This window comes from Sinocyclocheilus grahami, unplaced genomic scaffold, assembly GCF_001515645.1.
Source record: "Sinocyclocheilus grahami isolate Dianchi unplaced genomic scaffold, SAMN03320097.WGS_v1.1 scaffold838.1, whole genome shotgun sequence".
Classification (NCBI taxonomy): domain Eukaryota; kingdom Metazoa; phylum Chordata; class Actinopteri; order Cypriniformes; family Cyprinidae; genus Sinocyclocheilus; species Sinocyclocheilus grahami.
Window position 1 is genome coordinate 125,659 of NW_015506017.1, and position 12,783 is coordinate 138,441.

A 12,783-nucleotide genomic window follows, 5' to 3' on the forward strand; every position below is an offset into this window, starting at 1 on the left:
TTTAATAACATTTATATGACTATATATATGTATATATATATATATATTAATTATATGGTTGTATAAATGTTATTAAATTATAAAATATATGTAATATTAATTATATATTTATTTATTTACTGTATTTAGGGATGAATACATTTTAAAAATAAGTTAAAAATGTATATATAATAAATATATTGTAATTCATTGAAAAAATGGTGCGGAAACAGCCTCTAGTAGCCTAACTTTCACAAATAATTACAAAGAAAAGGCAAGTAACACATTGAATTAAACATGATATTTCAAAGTAGAAAGACTAAGAGTATTTTCTTGTATAATATGCTCCAATAATCTTCAAAAAAACATTTTACAGTGTAAATGTACTGTAATACAGTATATTTAGTTTTAAAGCAGCATCTGTAGCTCCAGATGTCTTTATCTGCTTCCGTCCGTCTGTGAGTGTTTTCTCTCCAATCAGCCGTTTATCTCTGAATGGACTGAATGACATTGTGAGGATCTTATCAGCTGCGCTTACATCTGATTACAGAGTCTGTTCACATGCAAATTCAGCCGATCCTCTCGTCTGTCCTGGAGCTTCTTCATCCAGACGCTTTGAGCTGATCTCATCAGCAATGCATGCAGAACTTCACGGTTAATGGTTAATGGTTGATGGTTAATCTTCACAGATGTCTCGCACGTCTTCTTTGATTTAACCTGAACTCTTCCAGAGCGCTTTCACGCTCAAACATATTCTTAGATCCAATGAAAAACCAAACTGTTCCCTTATTTCTTTGCTGAAAGCCAACTGAAAGCCACCCAGAAAGAGTCGTTTGGGTCTGAGACGTCACTCGTGATGAGCTGCTGTTGTGTAAACGCACGGTGAACTCTGACCCCCGCTTTCTCACCGAATGAGGCTCTCAGACGCCGGTAAAGAAGCAGAGCAATTACCTTGTCGTCGTCTTCAGCTAAAACATGTCCCTCTGAAGCTTACGGGGGAATCTGACCTCTGTGTGGAGCGTTAAAGTTAATGCGGTCTGCTCTAAAAAAAAACGTTGGTGTAGGATTTTGTAAAAACAAATTTCACTCGGAAATTTGCTTGTGAATTTTGCAAATAATTACAGAGAAACTGCAAATAATGCATTGAATTAAACGTGCAGTTTTGAAGTCAAAAGATTGAAATTGCATTTCCTATAAAACACTCTAATAATCTTCCAGGAAACCATATATATATATATTTAAATGTGGGTGAGTATATTAGTTGATTTAGTTATAGCATCGTTTAACCATAAAAGTGCATCAGAAGTCAATCTACTCATAGTAGTGTTATAAACATCTAATTTATTTCCTTAAACTCAATTTAGACATATTTTCTTAATGGGATAAATGCATGTAGCTGTATGAAGATGTTGAGAAGTTCTTGCCGACAGATGTGTTTGTTTGAAAGTGTTTTTCTCGGCTATTGAGTCTCAAATGTCTGTGACATGCAAACGCAGCCAGATGTGCCGCTGCAGTGGCATAATGACTTCAGTCATCATCAGAGTCTCTTTATCTGCGGAGCGTTTGAAGATTCTCCGCTGGAGTCCATTCAGTCCTCAGACTCCCGCGAGTCTGAAACACGTCTGTGTCACTCAAGCTGTTTTAACTGATAGTAATTATTAGTGGTGTTTGTCAAGTCAGTCAGATACTATTGTAACTTTAATAAAACATATTTTGAATTAGTTTTTGTATCTCGTTTTCATATTATTTGAAAGTTTTAGTATTTTTAGGTCATTTTTATTAGTAATTGTTTTAGAAATGTTTCTATGTAGTTTTTATTAATTTTGCTTCAGTTTTAATTTTAGTACATCAACTTTAACCAAATGAGATACTGTTGTATTATTATTATTCGTTTAAAAAAAATATTTTGTATTAATTTTTATTTTTCTATTTTGTATTTTCCTTTTAGTTTGTTTTAGTCATTATGTGGTGTTTTTTTATGTATATATGGTTTTTATAATGTTTTTGTTTTATTTTAGTACGTTAACATAAACTAAATTAGATACTATTAAAGTTTGAGAGATGCTATTATATATATATATATATATATATATTTTTTTTTTAAATTTTAACATTTTAGTTAAAGTTTTAGTGATTTTTTTTGTTTTTGTCACATTATTAGTTTTTTTTTTATGTCTATTGTTTTTATTTTTAGTAGATCAACAAACTAAATGAGATACTATTAAAGTTTGAGAAATACTTTTATAGTTTAATACTTTAGATTTGTTTTTATTTAGTATTTTTGTTTTAATTTTAGTGAAAGTGGTTGTGCTTTATAGTTTTTATTAATTTTTATCTAAATTTTAGCTTTAGTTATTTTAGTACCTCAACTTTAAACGAAAATGAGAAATGTTACTTTAGTAGCTAGCTAAAATAAAGTATTAAAATATTTTTTTAATACTTTATTTATATCAGTTAACTTTTTTTTTATGGTTGTAGTTTTAGATTTAGTTAACTATAACAACCCTGAAAACGAAGTATCCTATAATAACTAATATACATATTAAAGTAGTAAAATAATTAGCATTAAAGTTGAGTTTGTTCATCTTCTTGCAGCGTTACTTTACTAAATGATCAAATGCATGATGAGTTTGTAGTTGAACAAAACTCCCAGCTCTGATTTTGCTCTAAAGCTCACTTTGACCTCATGACCTGCTTCATCTTCACAGTTCCCTCTCATTGAGCTCTTTGCTGTCAGTAATGATGCTTATCTCCTCACACCAAAGGCCAGCTTCGGTCAGTTGTCCAAGAAGTAGTTATTTGTGTCATGAATGGCAGCACACGGACACATGGGCGGATGGATGGATGGATGTCGCTCTTCAAAGAAAGAAAGAGAAAACGCAGAAGAGCAGTTCAGAGCGAATGCCTCTTCAATGCTTTTGTTAAACCGCTCTTCGTCTGTCATTCCAGGTCTGTTTCCCGCTATCCTGAACCTGGCCAGCAATGCTGAAATCACCACGAACGCCACCTGTGGCGACCCGCTTCCCGAGATGTTCTGTAAACTGGTGGAGCACGTTCCTGGAAGACGAATCCGTAACCCTCAGTGTCGGCTCTGTGATGCAAACAGCCAGAATCCCAAAGGTAACGAGATTCGCCCTGACAGTTCACGTCCAGAATAAACATTTCCTGATAATTTACTCACCCCCATGTCATCCCAGATGTTCATGTCTGTCTTTATTCAGTCGAAAAGAAATTAAGATGTTTGAGGAAAGCACAAGGTTCCCGCGGGTCCTTAAAATGTCTTAAATTTACTTGTATCAAAGTTAGGGTCATAAAAAGTCTTTCAAGAGGTCTTAAATTTGGGTACAGATAGGGCAATATGACGATTTTTGATCGTGGACGATAAAAGTGTCTCCACGATCTGCTTCTGAAGAAATATGGTTGTATCGTGCTACAGTGCATCATTTGCATCTGTTTTAAAGCCTTGCCGGTTAAAGGTTTCATTCGCGCGCTGGTCTGACATGCGCTTTTTTTTTTTATATATATATATTTTGAAAATATTTACATGTATTTCCATGTCTATATTTATATTCATAGAATGTATATTATAGATAAATATATTTTTCTGAAACGTATACATGCATGTGTGTGTATTTATATATACATAATAAATATACAATGCACACATACATATTATGCAAACAAAAAGTTTTATTTTGGGTGCGATTAATCGCGATTAATCGTTTGACAGCACTAATAAAAATATGATGAATTTCGATGATTCTAAATGCATTTCAATAGACTATGTTAGCTCAGATCCGTTAAATAATATTAACAGATACAACTTTTGATTTTAGTAATGCATTAGTAAATGCAGAAATGAACTAGGTTTAAGAAATGTTTTTTTCCATTGTTAGTTCACGCTGGCTAATGTAGTTAACCAATGCAACGTTACAGTAAAGTGTTTCTGATTTATCTTTCGTATCAGACATCTGTGCAGACATGACATGCTGAGACAAGTTAATTCCTACCAGTATTTATTCTTGAACATTTGCAGTCGCTTTTATTTCACTTTATTCTTTTGAACAGAGCAACATCCCATTACTAGCGCCATCGACGGCACCAACCAGTGGTGGCAGAGCCCGAGCATCAAGAACGGCCGTCAGTTCCACTGGGTCACCGTCACTCTGGACTTACGACAGGTAGGACTCGTGTGGTGTTTGTGTGTCTGTTTCATGTTCACAGCTGCTATCAAACACACGTGACGCTCGTCTCAATACATGAGCAGCTTCATTTGAGAAAAACTACCGTCAAACACACACTGAAACTCGAAAGATCTTCACTACAAACCACGGAAATAAAAGTTTAACTTGAAGAACTTATGACAGAAATACATTACTATTTACTATTATATACGAAAATGTAATTCTTAAAGTAATAATACACATATAGAGAGAGATGGATATTTTCTTCATTACGTTTTAATGTACACAGTTCTGTTGTGCAGCATCTTATTTGACAAAAATGTGATGTAAATTATTTTTATTTGATTAAATGTAAAAAAATGGATTAAATTGTTTTGTCAACTAATTTCATTAGACACCATTTTTTTGACACCATTTGCATGAAATCATAAAACACAGAATACAGGAAAAATAACATTTAGGGACATTTAGAATTTAGCGAAAATAAAACAGATTTTATGGCATCCTAAATATAGAAGGTAGCTTATCCTGTGGACTTCAACAGGTTCTGTTTACATACATTGTCACGGTCTGACAAACATGTGGAAAGCGTTTTCTTCGCTATTAATGCTAAACAAATATTGTGATGAATATCAATATCGTATGATATGGAAAAAATACCAGTGATAGTATTTTTGGCCCTGCCTCTCACTCATTAGCCGCTATAGGGAAATAACTTGAAGAGTAAGAAAGCTACGTCTCAGTTTGTGTACTTGTGCATTAATCTAGTCCATTTTGTGTAAGTATTTGTAGTGTTACAGACTTGACTTTGGCGAGATCTCAAGCTGTGCTGGTTTAATCTCAGCGGAGGGCCGTGAAGCTGGTTTTATGCTCCCCTCCTCCTCTGTCGTTGTCCGTCAGCCGTTCTGTCCCACCGTTAGGATAATGCTTGGCTAATTGTACACTAGCTGCTAGTTTCCTTCGTGTCTGAATGGAGGAGCGGTGAGGAGGTGTTCAGGAGCGTTTAGAGCCCCTCAGGGGCCGCCGAACACAAGTGTGTTTGTCTAGAGAGGTCGAGAGACACACTAATCCCAAAACTAGAAACAATCCACTGCATTCCAGCGCTGATAATACACACAACTATTCCACATGAGCCCACTAACCATGATGCTCTGCAGTCACACACACTCCGTGACGCTTGAAATACGTAAACGTTAACTGAAATAAAATAAAATATAAAACCCTTAAATGTATTTTATTTCTGAGAGTTTTCAAGGCAACATTTTCATTAAATATAATAATAAATATTAGTGCTGTCAAACGATTAATCGCGATTAATCACATCCAAAATAAAAGTTTTTGTTCACATAATATATGTGTGTATATGTATTATGTATATATAAATACACACACATACAATATATATTTTGAAAACATGTACATGTATATATTTTTCTTAAATATATGCATGCATGTGTGTGTATTTAGTTATACATAATACATACACACACATATATTATGTGAACAAAAACTTTTATTTTGGATGCGATTAATCGTTTGACAGCACTAATAAATACTATATAGACATTTTAAAATAGATGCATAAATAATTAAAATGCAAAAATAGCAAGCTAAAAAAACTGAAACTAGTAAAAAATGAATAAATACTATATTGACAAATTGCATACAGCAACTAAAACTAAAGCAAACTAAACTAATAAATATTAATATGTAAAATAACAAACTAAAACTAATAAATAAAAAATACTATATAAACACAACAAAATTACTAAAACTTTAAGTGAAATTAAAATGAAAACAAAATATGAAAATAAAATCTAATTCAGAATATAAAGAAAACTTGCATGGATATGCTGATGGCATACGTTATTTTAGTATCATTGATATGCAGTTATAGTTAAAAAAAATATTTTCATTTTAATTTGAGTTAGTTTTTTGTTGTGTCCCCCCCCCCCCCCCTTTTATTAGTATTTACTTTTATTATAAGTTTTTTTTCTCTGTATAGTTTTTATTCATTTTTATTTCAGTTTAAGTTATTTCAGTACATCAGGGTTAGACGTAACTAACTGAAAAAAATATATATTACATTTTATTTTGGTTAACATTTTATTTCAAGTAACAATTTTTTTTTTTTTTTTTTTAGAATTTAATTTTTGCTTTAGTTTTAGTTAAATACTGTATAATAACCCTCATAGACACTTGCAAAAGAAGCTTTTTGGAGATGATTAAAATGCATTTAATCAATCTGCCAAATTATTATTGTTTTATTTTTCATATTTTAATATCTAAAGTCTCAAATATATGTGCAACAATATTAGCAGTGCCAAAAAGCTTGGTGAGACCATCTGAAACCACAGAATAACCACAAAGTTCCCCAGCGTAAATGTTTAAGCGTCTGAAGCTCAGTGTTCCTGTAAATAATCCGCCGATGTGGCAGTGATTCTGGAGTTTGCGGCTGGTGCTTTTATGCTGTCGTCTGGAGTGAGGATGAGTCAGGCCTTTGTCTGTGTTCACTGAGGGCCGCAGGGGGAAGGGAAACACACACATAAAGCAGGGCCGACCCCGACGGGGCCTCAGGCCATCAGTGCAGGATTACACATGCTAATGGGCCCCTACACACACACACACACACATACCTGGAGGGGTCGGGTGGGCCGCTGGAGCCCAGGTGAGCTCTTTACAGCGACCTCAAGACGTAGTTGAGCACTTAACTCTTTCCCCACCAAACATGGAATTTTCTGTGTTTTCACTGTTAAAGAGTAATATTTATTAGTTTTAGTTTTTGTTATTTTACATATTAATATGAACATTAATCAACACATTCCTAGGAAATAGTGGGTTCACAGCGAATTATCAGAACTACTTCAGTAATATCGTGCTTTACCTGGAAACCTAAAGCTGCACTAGGTGTACATCACATATTAGCACAACTTTTTGAGCACTCAGTTGAAAATGTGCACATAACGTATCAATCGTACTTACAGGTTGTGGTTCGGAGAGCTTGTTAGTCCAAATTAAGAAACCAACACAGCTGTTGAAGGTCCTCCTGAGGTGTTTGGACAGCAGACGGTGTGTGTTTATGCTGTCTGGGGGGCCACAGGCGATAACGGGCCCCAAATGGCTGTTTGACTTGTGTTTGTTTGGTCAGGTTGTGTTAACAGGATCACGAGACAGCTGATTTCCTCTGATGTGAATCTGGTGGGATTTTACTCATCAAAAAAGATAAAATAGTAACAATGAGTAGGAATGATGTGTTTTATCTGAAAGTCATTCAGTCTGTTGCTGTTTAAATTATTATCCAGACGGCCTTGAGTTTGTGCAGACGACACAGTGTGTTATTTTGTCTCAGAAAACAATTATTATTTTGTCTAATGTGAAGATTATACTCCCCAACGTTTTTGTCAGTCGAACCCCTTTGACATAAAATATTTACTTGAAGTACCAGGGTTATAATAGTTGACTAAAACTAAAACCGTAAAAGCATTTTCATCACTTGAAATAAAGTAAATGTTAACTAAAATAATAAAATTAAATGTTAAAAAAACGAAACGCTTTTTATTTCAACTAGCTGCCAAAGTGACATTTCTCATTTTCGTTTAATTTAACTAAACTAAAACGAATAAAATAGTAAAAATGACAAAAACACTACAGCAAAACGTAACTAAAATTAAAATGAATGACTGATTTAAAATGACAAAATCTATAATACACTCTTAAAAATAAAGGTGCTTCACAGCGATGCCATAGAAGAACCATTTTTGGTTCCACAGAGAAGCATTCAATCAAAGGTTCTTTAAAGAACCGTCTCTTTCTTACCTTTTTATAATCTGAAGAACCTTCTTTCGCCACAAAGAAGCTTTAGTGAAACAGAAAGGTTCTTCAGATGTTAAAGGCTCTTTATGGAACCATTCAGACAAAAAGGTTCTTCTGTGGCCTTTCAGCTTTATTTTCAAGAGTGCAGTGTCTGAATGATAATAAAATAACACCGTGAAAGTCAGATTTTTCTCATTGTACTTGCACTCATAAATACACCACATTATGTAGGTAAATGATTAGTGAACAATTTCATGTTGACTTTAAACCTCAATCAAGAAATCAACATGGATCTACTTCTGCCCTTATTAAAATCCAGCCGTTGTTGTTGTTTTGCCTAGCAACCATCCCATAATTCTGCAGTCGCGTAACCTGTGATTATCACCGCTGTATGAAAGTACTTCAGCATGTCAGTGAATGTTGCTCTGATCTTCAGTGGAACATCAGCCTGTAATCCCTCATTTCCATTCATTTCCATCCGCTGGTGTCTTCAGTCGCTCTTCAATGCGGGGATTCCGGAAATCTCATGAACGCAGATCAAATGCATGAGGATGAAGTCTGTCATTACGTTCAGAGATGTGTGTTTGTGTGTGTCCTCGTCTGTACATCGCTAAGCATCCAGTAAACACAGACGAACACACACATCAGAGTTAGAAAAGACCACCAGAAGAGACTATCATGATGCACTTACTTTATTTATTTTTATTTTAGTGTTGTTTTTATACTATTATAGTCTTTATTAATATTTAAAATGTATTTTTAGTTTTCATTTAATATTTATTTACATTTTTAGTCATTTTGTGATTTTGCCGTTTTTATTAGTTTGTGTTTCAAAAAAAATTCTTGGAAATTTTCTTATTTCTTATTAGTTATATTTCCTATGGAAGCTATTTCCGTCACACACACACAAATCATGCTTTCATAAGTCATAATTGTGACGTTAATAGTCAAAATTTTGAGATAAAAATGTCAAAGTATGACATACTAAATCATAATTATGAGATAAAAACTTGAAATTGATGTACTAAGCCAGAATTGACTTTAAAACTCCAAATTATGACGTAACTTGAAATTATGACACTAATTCATAATTATGAGATAAAAACTTGAAATTGATGTACTAAGACGAAACTGGCTTTAAAAGTCAGAATGGATATGAAAAGTTAGATTTATGAGATACTAAGTCAGAATTGTGATCAGAATTATGATCCTATATTATCATCCTAATCATAATTATGAGATGAAAGTCATTTATGTTAAATAAGTCAATTATGAGCTTAGAAGTCTATTATCGTAGAAGACTATTTATCTCATAATTTTGTCTTACTATCTCATAATTATGACATGTACAATTTTGACTTTTAAAGTCATAATAATAATGACACAAGTCGAAATTATGACCAAAACTCAATTATGAGATAAAAAGTTGACATTATCTCATAATTGGGTTTGTCATAATTTCAATTTTTATCTCGTAATTATGACTTACATAATTACTTAACAACTTTTAGTAATTTAGTTGTTTATTTAAATTTTTATTAGTTTTTGTTTTTGAATAATATTATAATTATAATATTATAAATATTAATATTATAATTTTTTTTATATCTCTATATAGTTTTTATTAATATTTTGAGTTAGGTTTTATTTTTATATTTTTCATTTATATATTCCGTTTTCGTTTAGTTTTTGTCGTGTTTTGTTAGTTTTTGTATTTAAAGTTAAAACATTTTTATCTCATTTGTAGTTATTTTAGTACCGAGTTAAACGAACTGAAAAGGAGAAATATTGTTTTGGCCAATGGCTGAAATAAAAAAAGTTAAATTTTTAAAAAGATGTTATTTCAGTTCATGTTGTTTTGTTTTTCGAGCAGCAAAAATGTTCTTCTGGTTTTAGTTACCGATATTAACCCTCGTCCCGCAGGTCTTCCAGGTGGCGTACATCATCATCAAAGCGGCGAACTCTCCGCGGCCCGGGAACTGGGTTCTGGAGCGCTCTCTGGACGGAGTGGACTTCCAGCCGTGGCAGTACTACGCCATCAGCGACACCGAGTGTCTGACCCGATACAACATCACACCCCGCCTCGGGCCGCCCACCTACAAGAGAGACGACGAGGTCATCTGCACATCCTACTACTCGCGCCTGGTGCCGCTGGAGCACGGCGAGGTGAGCAGTGCATGATGGGTAACCAGGGTCACGCCGGGTCACAGTATCATTTATGCTAGTGTTTATTAATATTTTGATTAAATTAATTTTTAATACGTTTTCTTTTTGATTTTAGTTAAAGTTTTGGTAATTTCTAAAAAGTATTAGTTTTAGCTTTTTAGAAATGTCTAGTTTGCATTAATATTTTTCACTAGTTGTTATGTTTTCCGTTTTTATTTTATTTTAACTTAATTTTTTAGTAGTTTTGTCATTTTTATTAATTTCTTATCAATATTTCCATATAGTGTCTATGAAAATTAAGTAGTTTTTTTTTTTGCATTTTAGTAATTTTGTTGCATTTTTGTTTTTTAGTTTTTAATTAATTTAATATTTAGAATGAGTTCATTTTTTGTTATGTTTTTCTATTTTTTTTTTTGTTTTAGTAATTTTATCATGCTTTTTTTCTACTTTTTTTATAAATATATCTGTTTTTTTTTTCAGTTTTAGTTATTTAAAATGGGAAATGTTGCTTTGGCAATTATCTGAAATAAAATAACTTAACGTTTTTAAATATTTAATTTAATTTAATTTAATGTTTATTTTATTTCAAGTAACTCAAATGTTTTTATGGTTTTAGTTAACAGTAATAGCCCTGGGTCACAGCTGGATCTGTTATAGTGTGTCAGAATGCTGGGAAGAGTTTGTATCATTTATTTTGACACAATAGATGCAGTGACAGTCAGAAACAAGTGTATCGCATCTAGAGGTCATGAAGATCAAACTGGACTGTTGAATAAACAATAAAAGGAAGACTTAGACTAGTTAGAAGAGCAAATGAAATGAATGGTGGCGGTGTCTCTCCTCAGATCCACACGTCTCTCATAAACGGCCGACCCAGCGCAGATGATCTGACCCCAGAGCTGCTGGAGTTCACCTCTGCTCGCTTCATCCGGCTGCGTCTGCAGAGGATCCGAACGCTCAACGCCGACCTCATGACCCTCAGCTACCGCGACCCCAAAGACGTGGACCCCATCGTCACCCGGCGGGTACGGAGCACCGCTTTAAACCAGCTTTAAACTTTTATAGATGTAGTGCCATGTTCTCAGATGGCTGTACAATGAAATGATCACCAGGCTTACATTTATGTGTTCAGCAGATGCTTTTATCCAAAGGGACTTGCATTGTGTACAAGGTGTTCAGTTCATGCATTTCCTGGGAATCGAACCCATGACCTTGGTGTTGCTTGCGTTATGTTGTTCTGTTTGAGCTACAGAAATGCTCGTGTAACATGGTCTTTAAGTAATCATTTTAAGTATTTTATATATTTGTGTGCGCGTGTTTGAGTGTGTGTGTGTGTGCGCATGTGTTTAAAGTGAGTGTGTGTGTGTGTTTGAGTGTGAGTGTGTGTGTGTGTGCGTGTGTTTAAAGTGAGTGTGTGTGTGTGTTTGAGTGTGAGTGTGAGTGTGTGTGTGCGAGATAACTTATAAAATTTATATAGCTTATAAATAATTTAAAAAAATTAAACATTATTTATAAATTACATACATTTGAAATATTCAAACATTCATATTAAATATTTATATAACGTGATTTTTAAAAGTATCTTCAAGATGTTTCATCATATACATAAATTATTAATAAATTACAATTTTGTAAATTTATATTCATTTTAAATATTCATATTAAATATTAATATAACATTTTTATAAAGCGGAGAGTTCCGGTGCTTGACTCTGATTGGCTGAGCCGCGTTCGAAGCTGTTGTAAATGACGCTACAAAGTAACACACACCTTTGTTTACGTTTGTGTGTTGCTCGGCAACCACTTTGTAGCAACCACAACTGTTTCTGAGGAGCTACATTGTTTGGTGGAAGAATACTGTGTTTATTAATATCATTACACTTTATTTGCTCTGTTTTATTTTGTGAAACCTTACTATGTGTATGGAATAACCGTTTTATAAAAGTAGTAATCCCCGTGAAGCCGTGGTTCACAGTGAATTTATAACAGCTAAGAGGGTTTACTCCGCTTCGAGTCGTAACGAACAACGCCCCTTAGCTGTTATACATTCACTGTAAACCACGGCTTCTTGGGGCTTGTAGCTTTATTAAAAGGTACTTCAAGACATGGTCCTCTTTTGTTAATAGAGTAATAGCTGAAGTGAAGGACTAACTCTGTCCTGCTCTGGTTTGCAGTATTATTACTCCATCAAGGACGTCTCGGTGGGCGGGATGTGTATCTGTTATGGCCACGCCCAGAGCTGCCCCTTGGACCCTGTTACCAAGGTAACTAACAACAAACACCATCCCATTGGAACTCAAGCTGTCAATCAAATATAAACTGAAGCCCCGCCTCCCCAAAGTCGCTATAATTGTGCCTGCTGTCGTAAAAATGAAGATCACTTGAATAAAGCGATATTTTCTTTTTTGCATAAACACTATGTATGAGGATGTGTGTGTGTGTGTGTGTGTGTGTGTGTGTGTGTGTGTGCGCGTGTGTGTGTGTGTGTGTGTGTGTGTGTGTGTGTGTGTGTCTCTCTCTCTTTTCTTTTTTGTCTGTCTGTCTCTCTCTCTGTGTGTGTGTGTGTGTGTCTCTCTCTGTGTGTGTGTGTGTGTGTCTGTCTCTCTCTCTGTGTGTGTGTGTGTGTGTCTCTCTCTCTCTC

The 12,783-nt window shown here is 34.0% G+C and overlaps 1 protein-coding gene across 1 annotated transcript in view; it reads left to right on the forward strand.

Annotated features, from left to right (window-relative positions):
- Positions 1 to 1,500: 1,500 nt before the first annotated feature.
- LOC107562764 (laminin subunit alpha-1-like) overlaps positions 1,501 to 12,783 on the forward strand; it is a 12,408-nt gene continuing 1,125 nt past the window's right edge. Inside the window, exons 1-7 of the mRNA XM_016247482.1 lie at positions 1,501 to 1,599; positions 2,688 to 2,754; positions 2,929 to 3,099; positions 4,048 to 4,160; positions 9,900 to 10,142; positions 10,988 to 11,167; positions 12,317 to 12,406. Of these exons, the coding sequence (XP_016102968.1) occupies positions 1,501 to 1,599; positions 2,688 to 2,754; positions 2,929 to 3,099; positions 4,048 to 4,160; positions 9,900 to 10,142; positions 10,988 to 11,167; positions 12,317 to 12,406 (963 nt within the window). The remainder of the gene's footprint in view (positions 1,600 to 2,687; positions 2,755 to 2,928; positions 3,100 to 4,047; positions 4,161 to 9,899; positions 10,143 to 10,987; positions 11,168 to 12,316; positions 12,407 to 12,783) is intronic.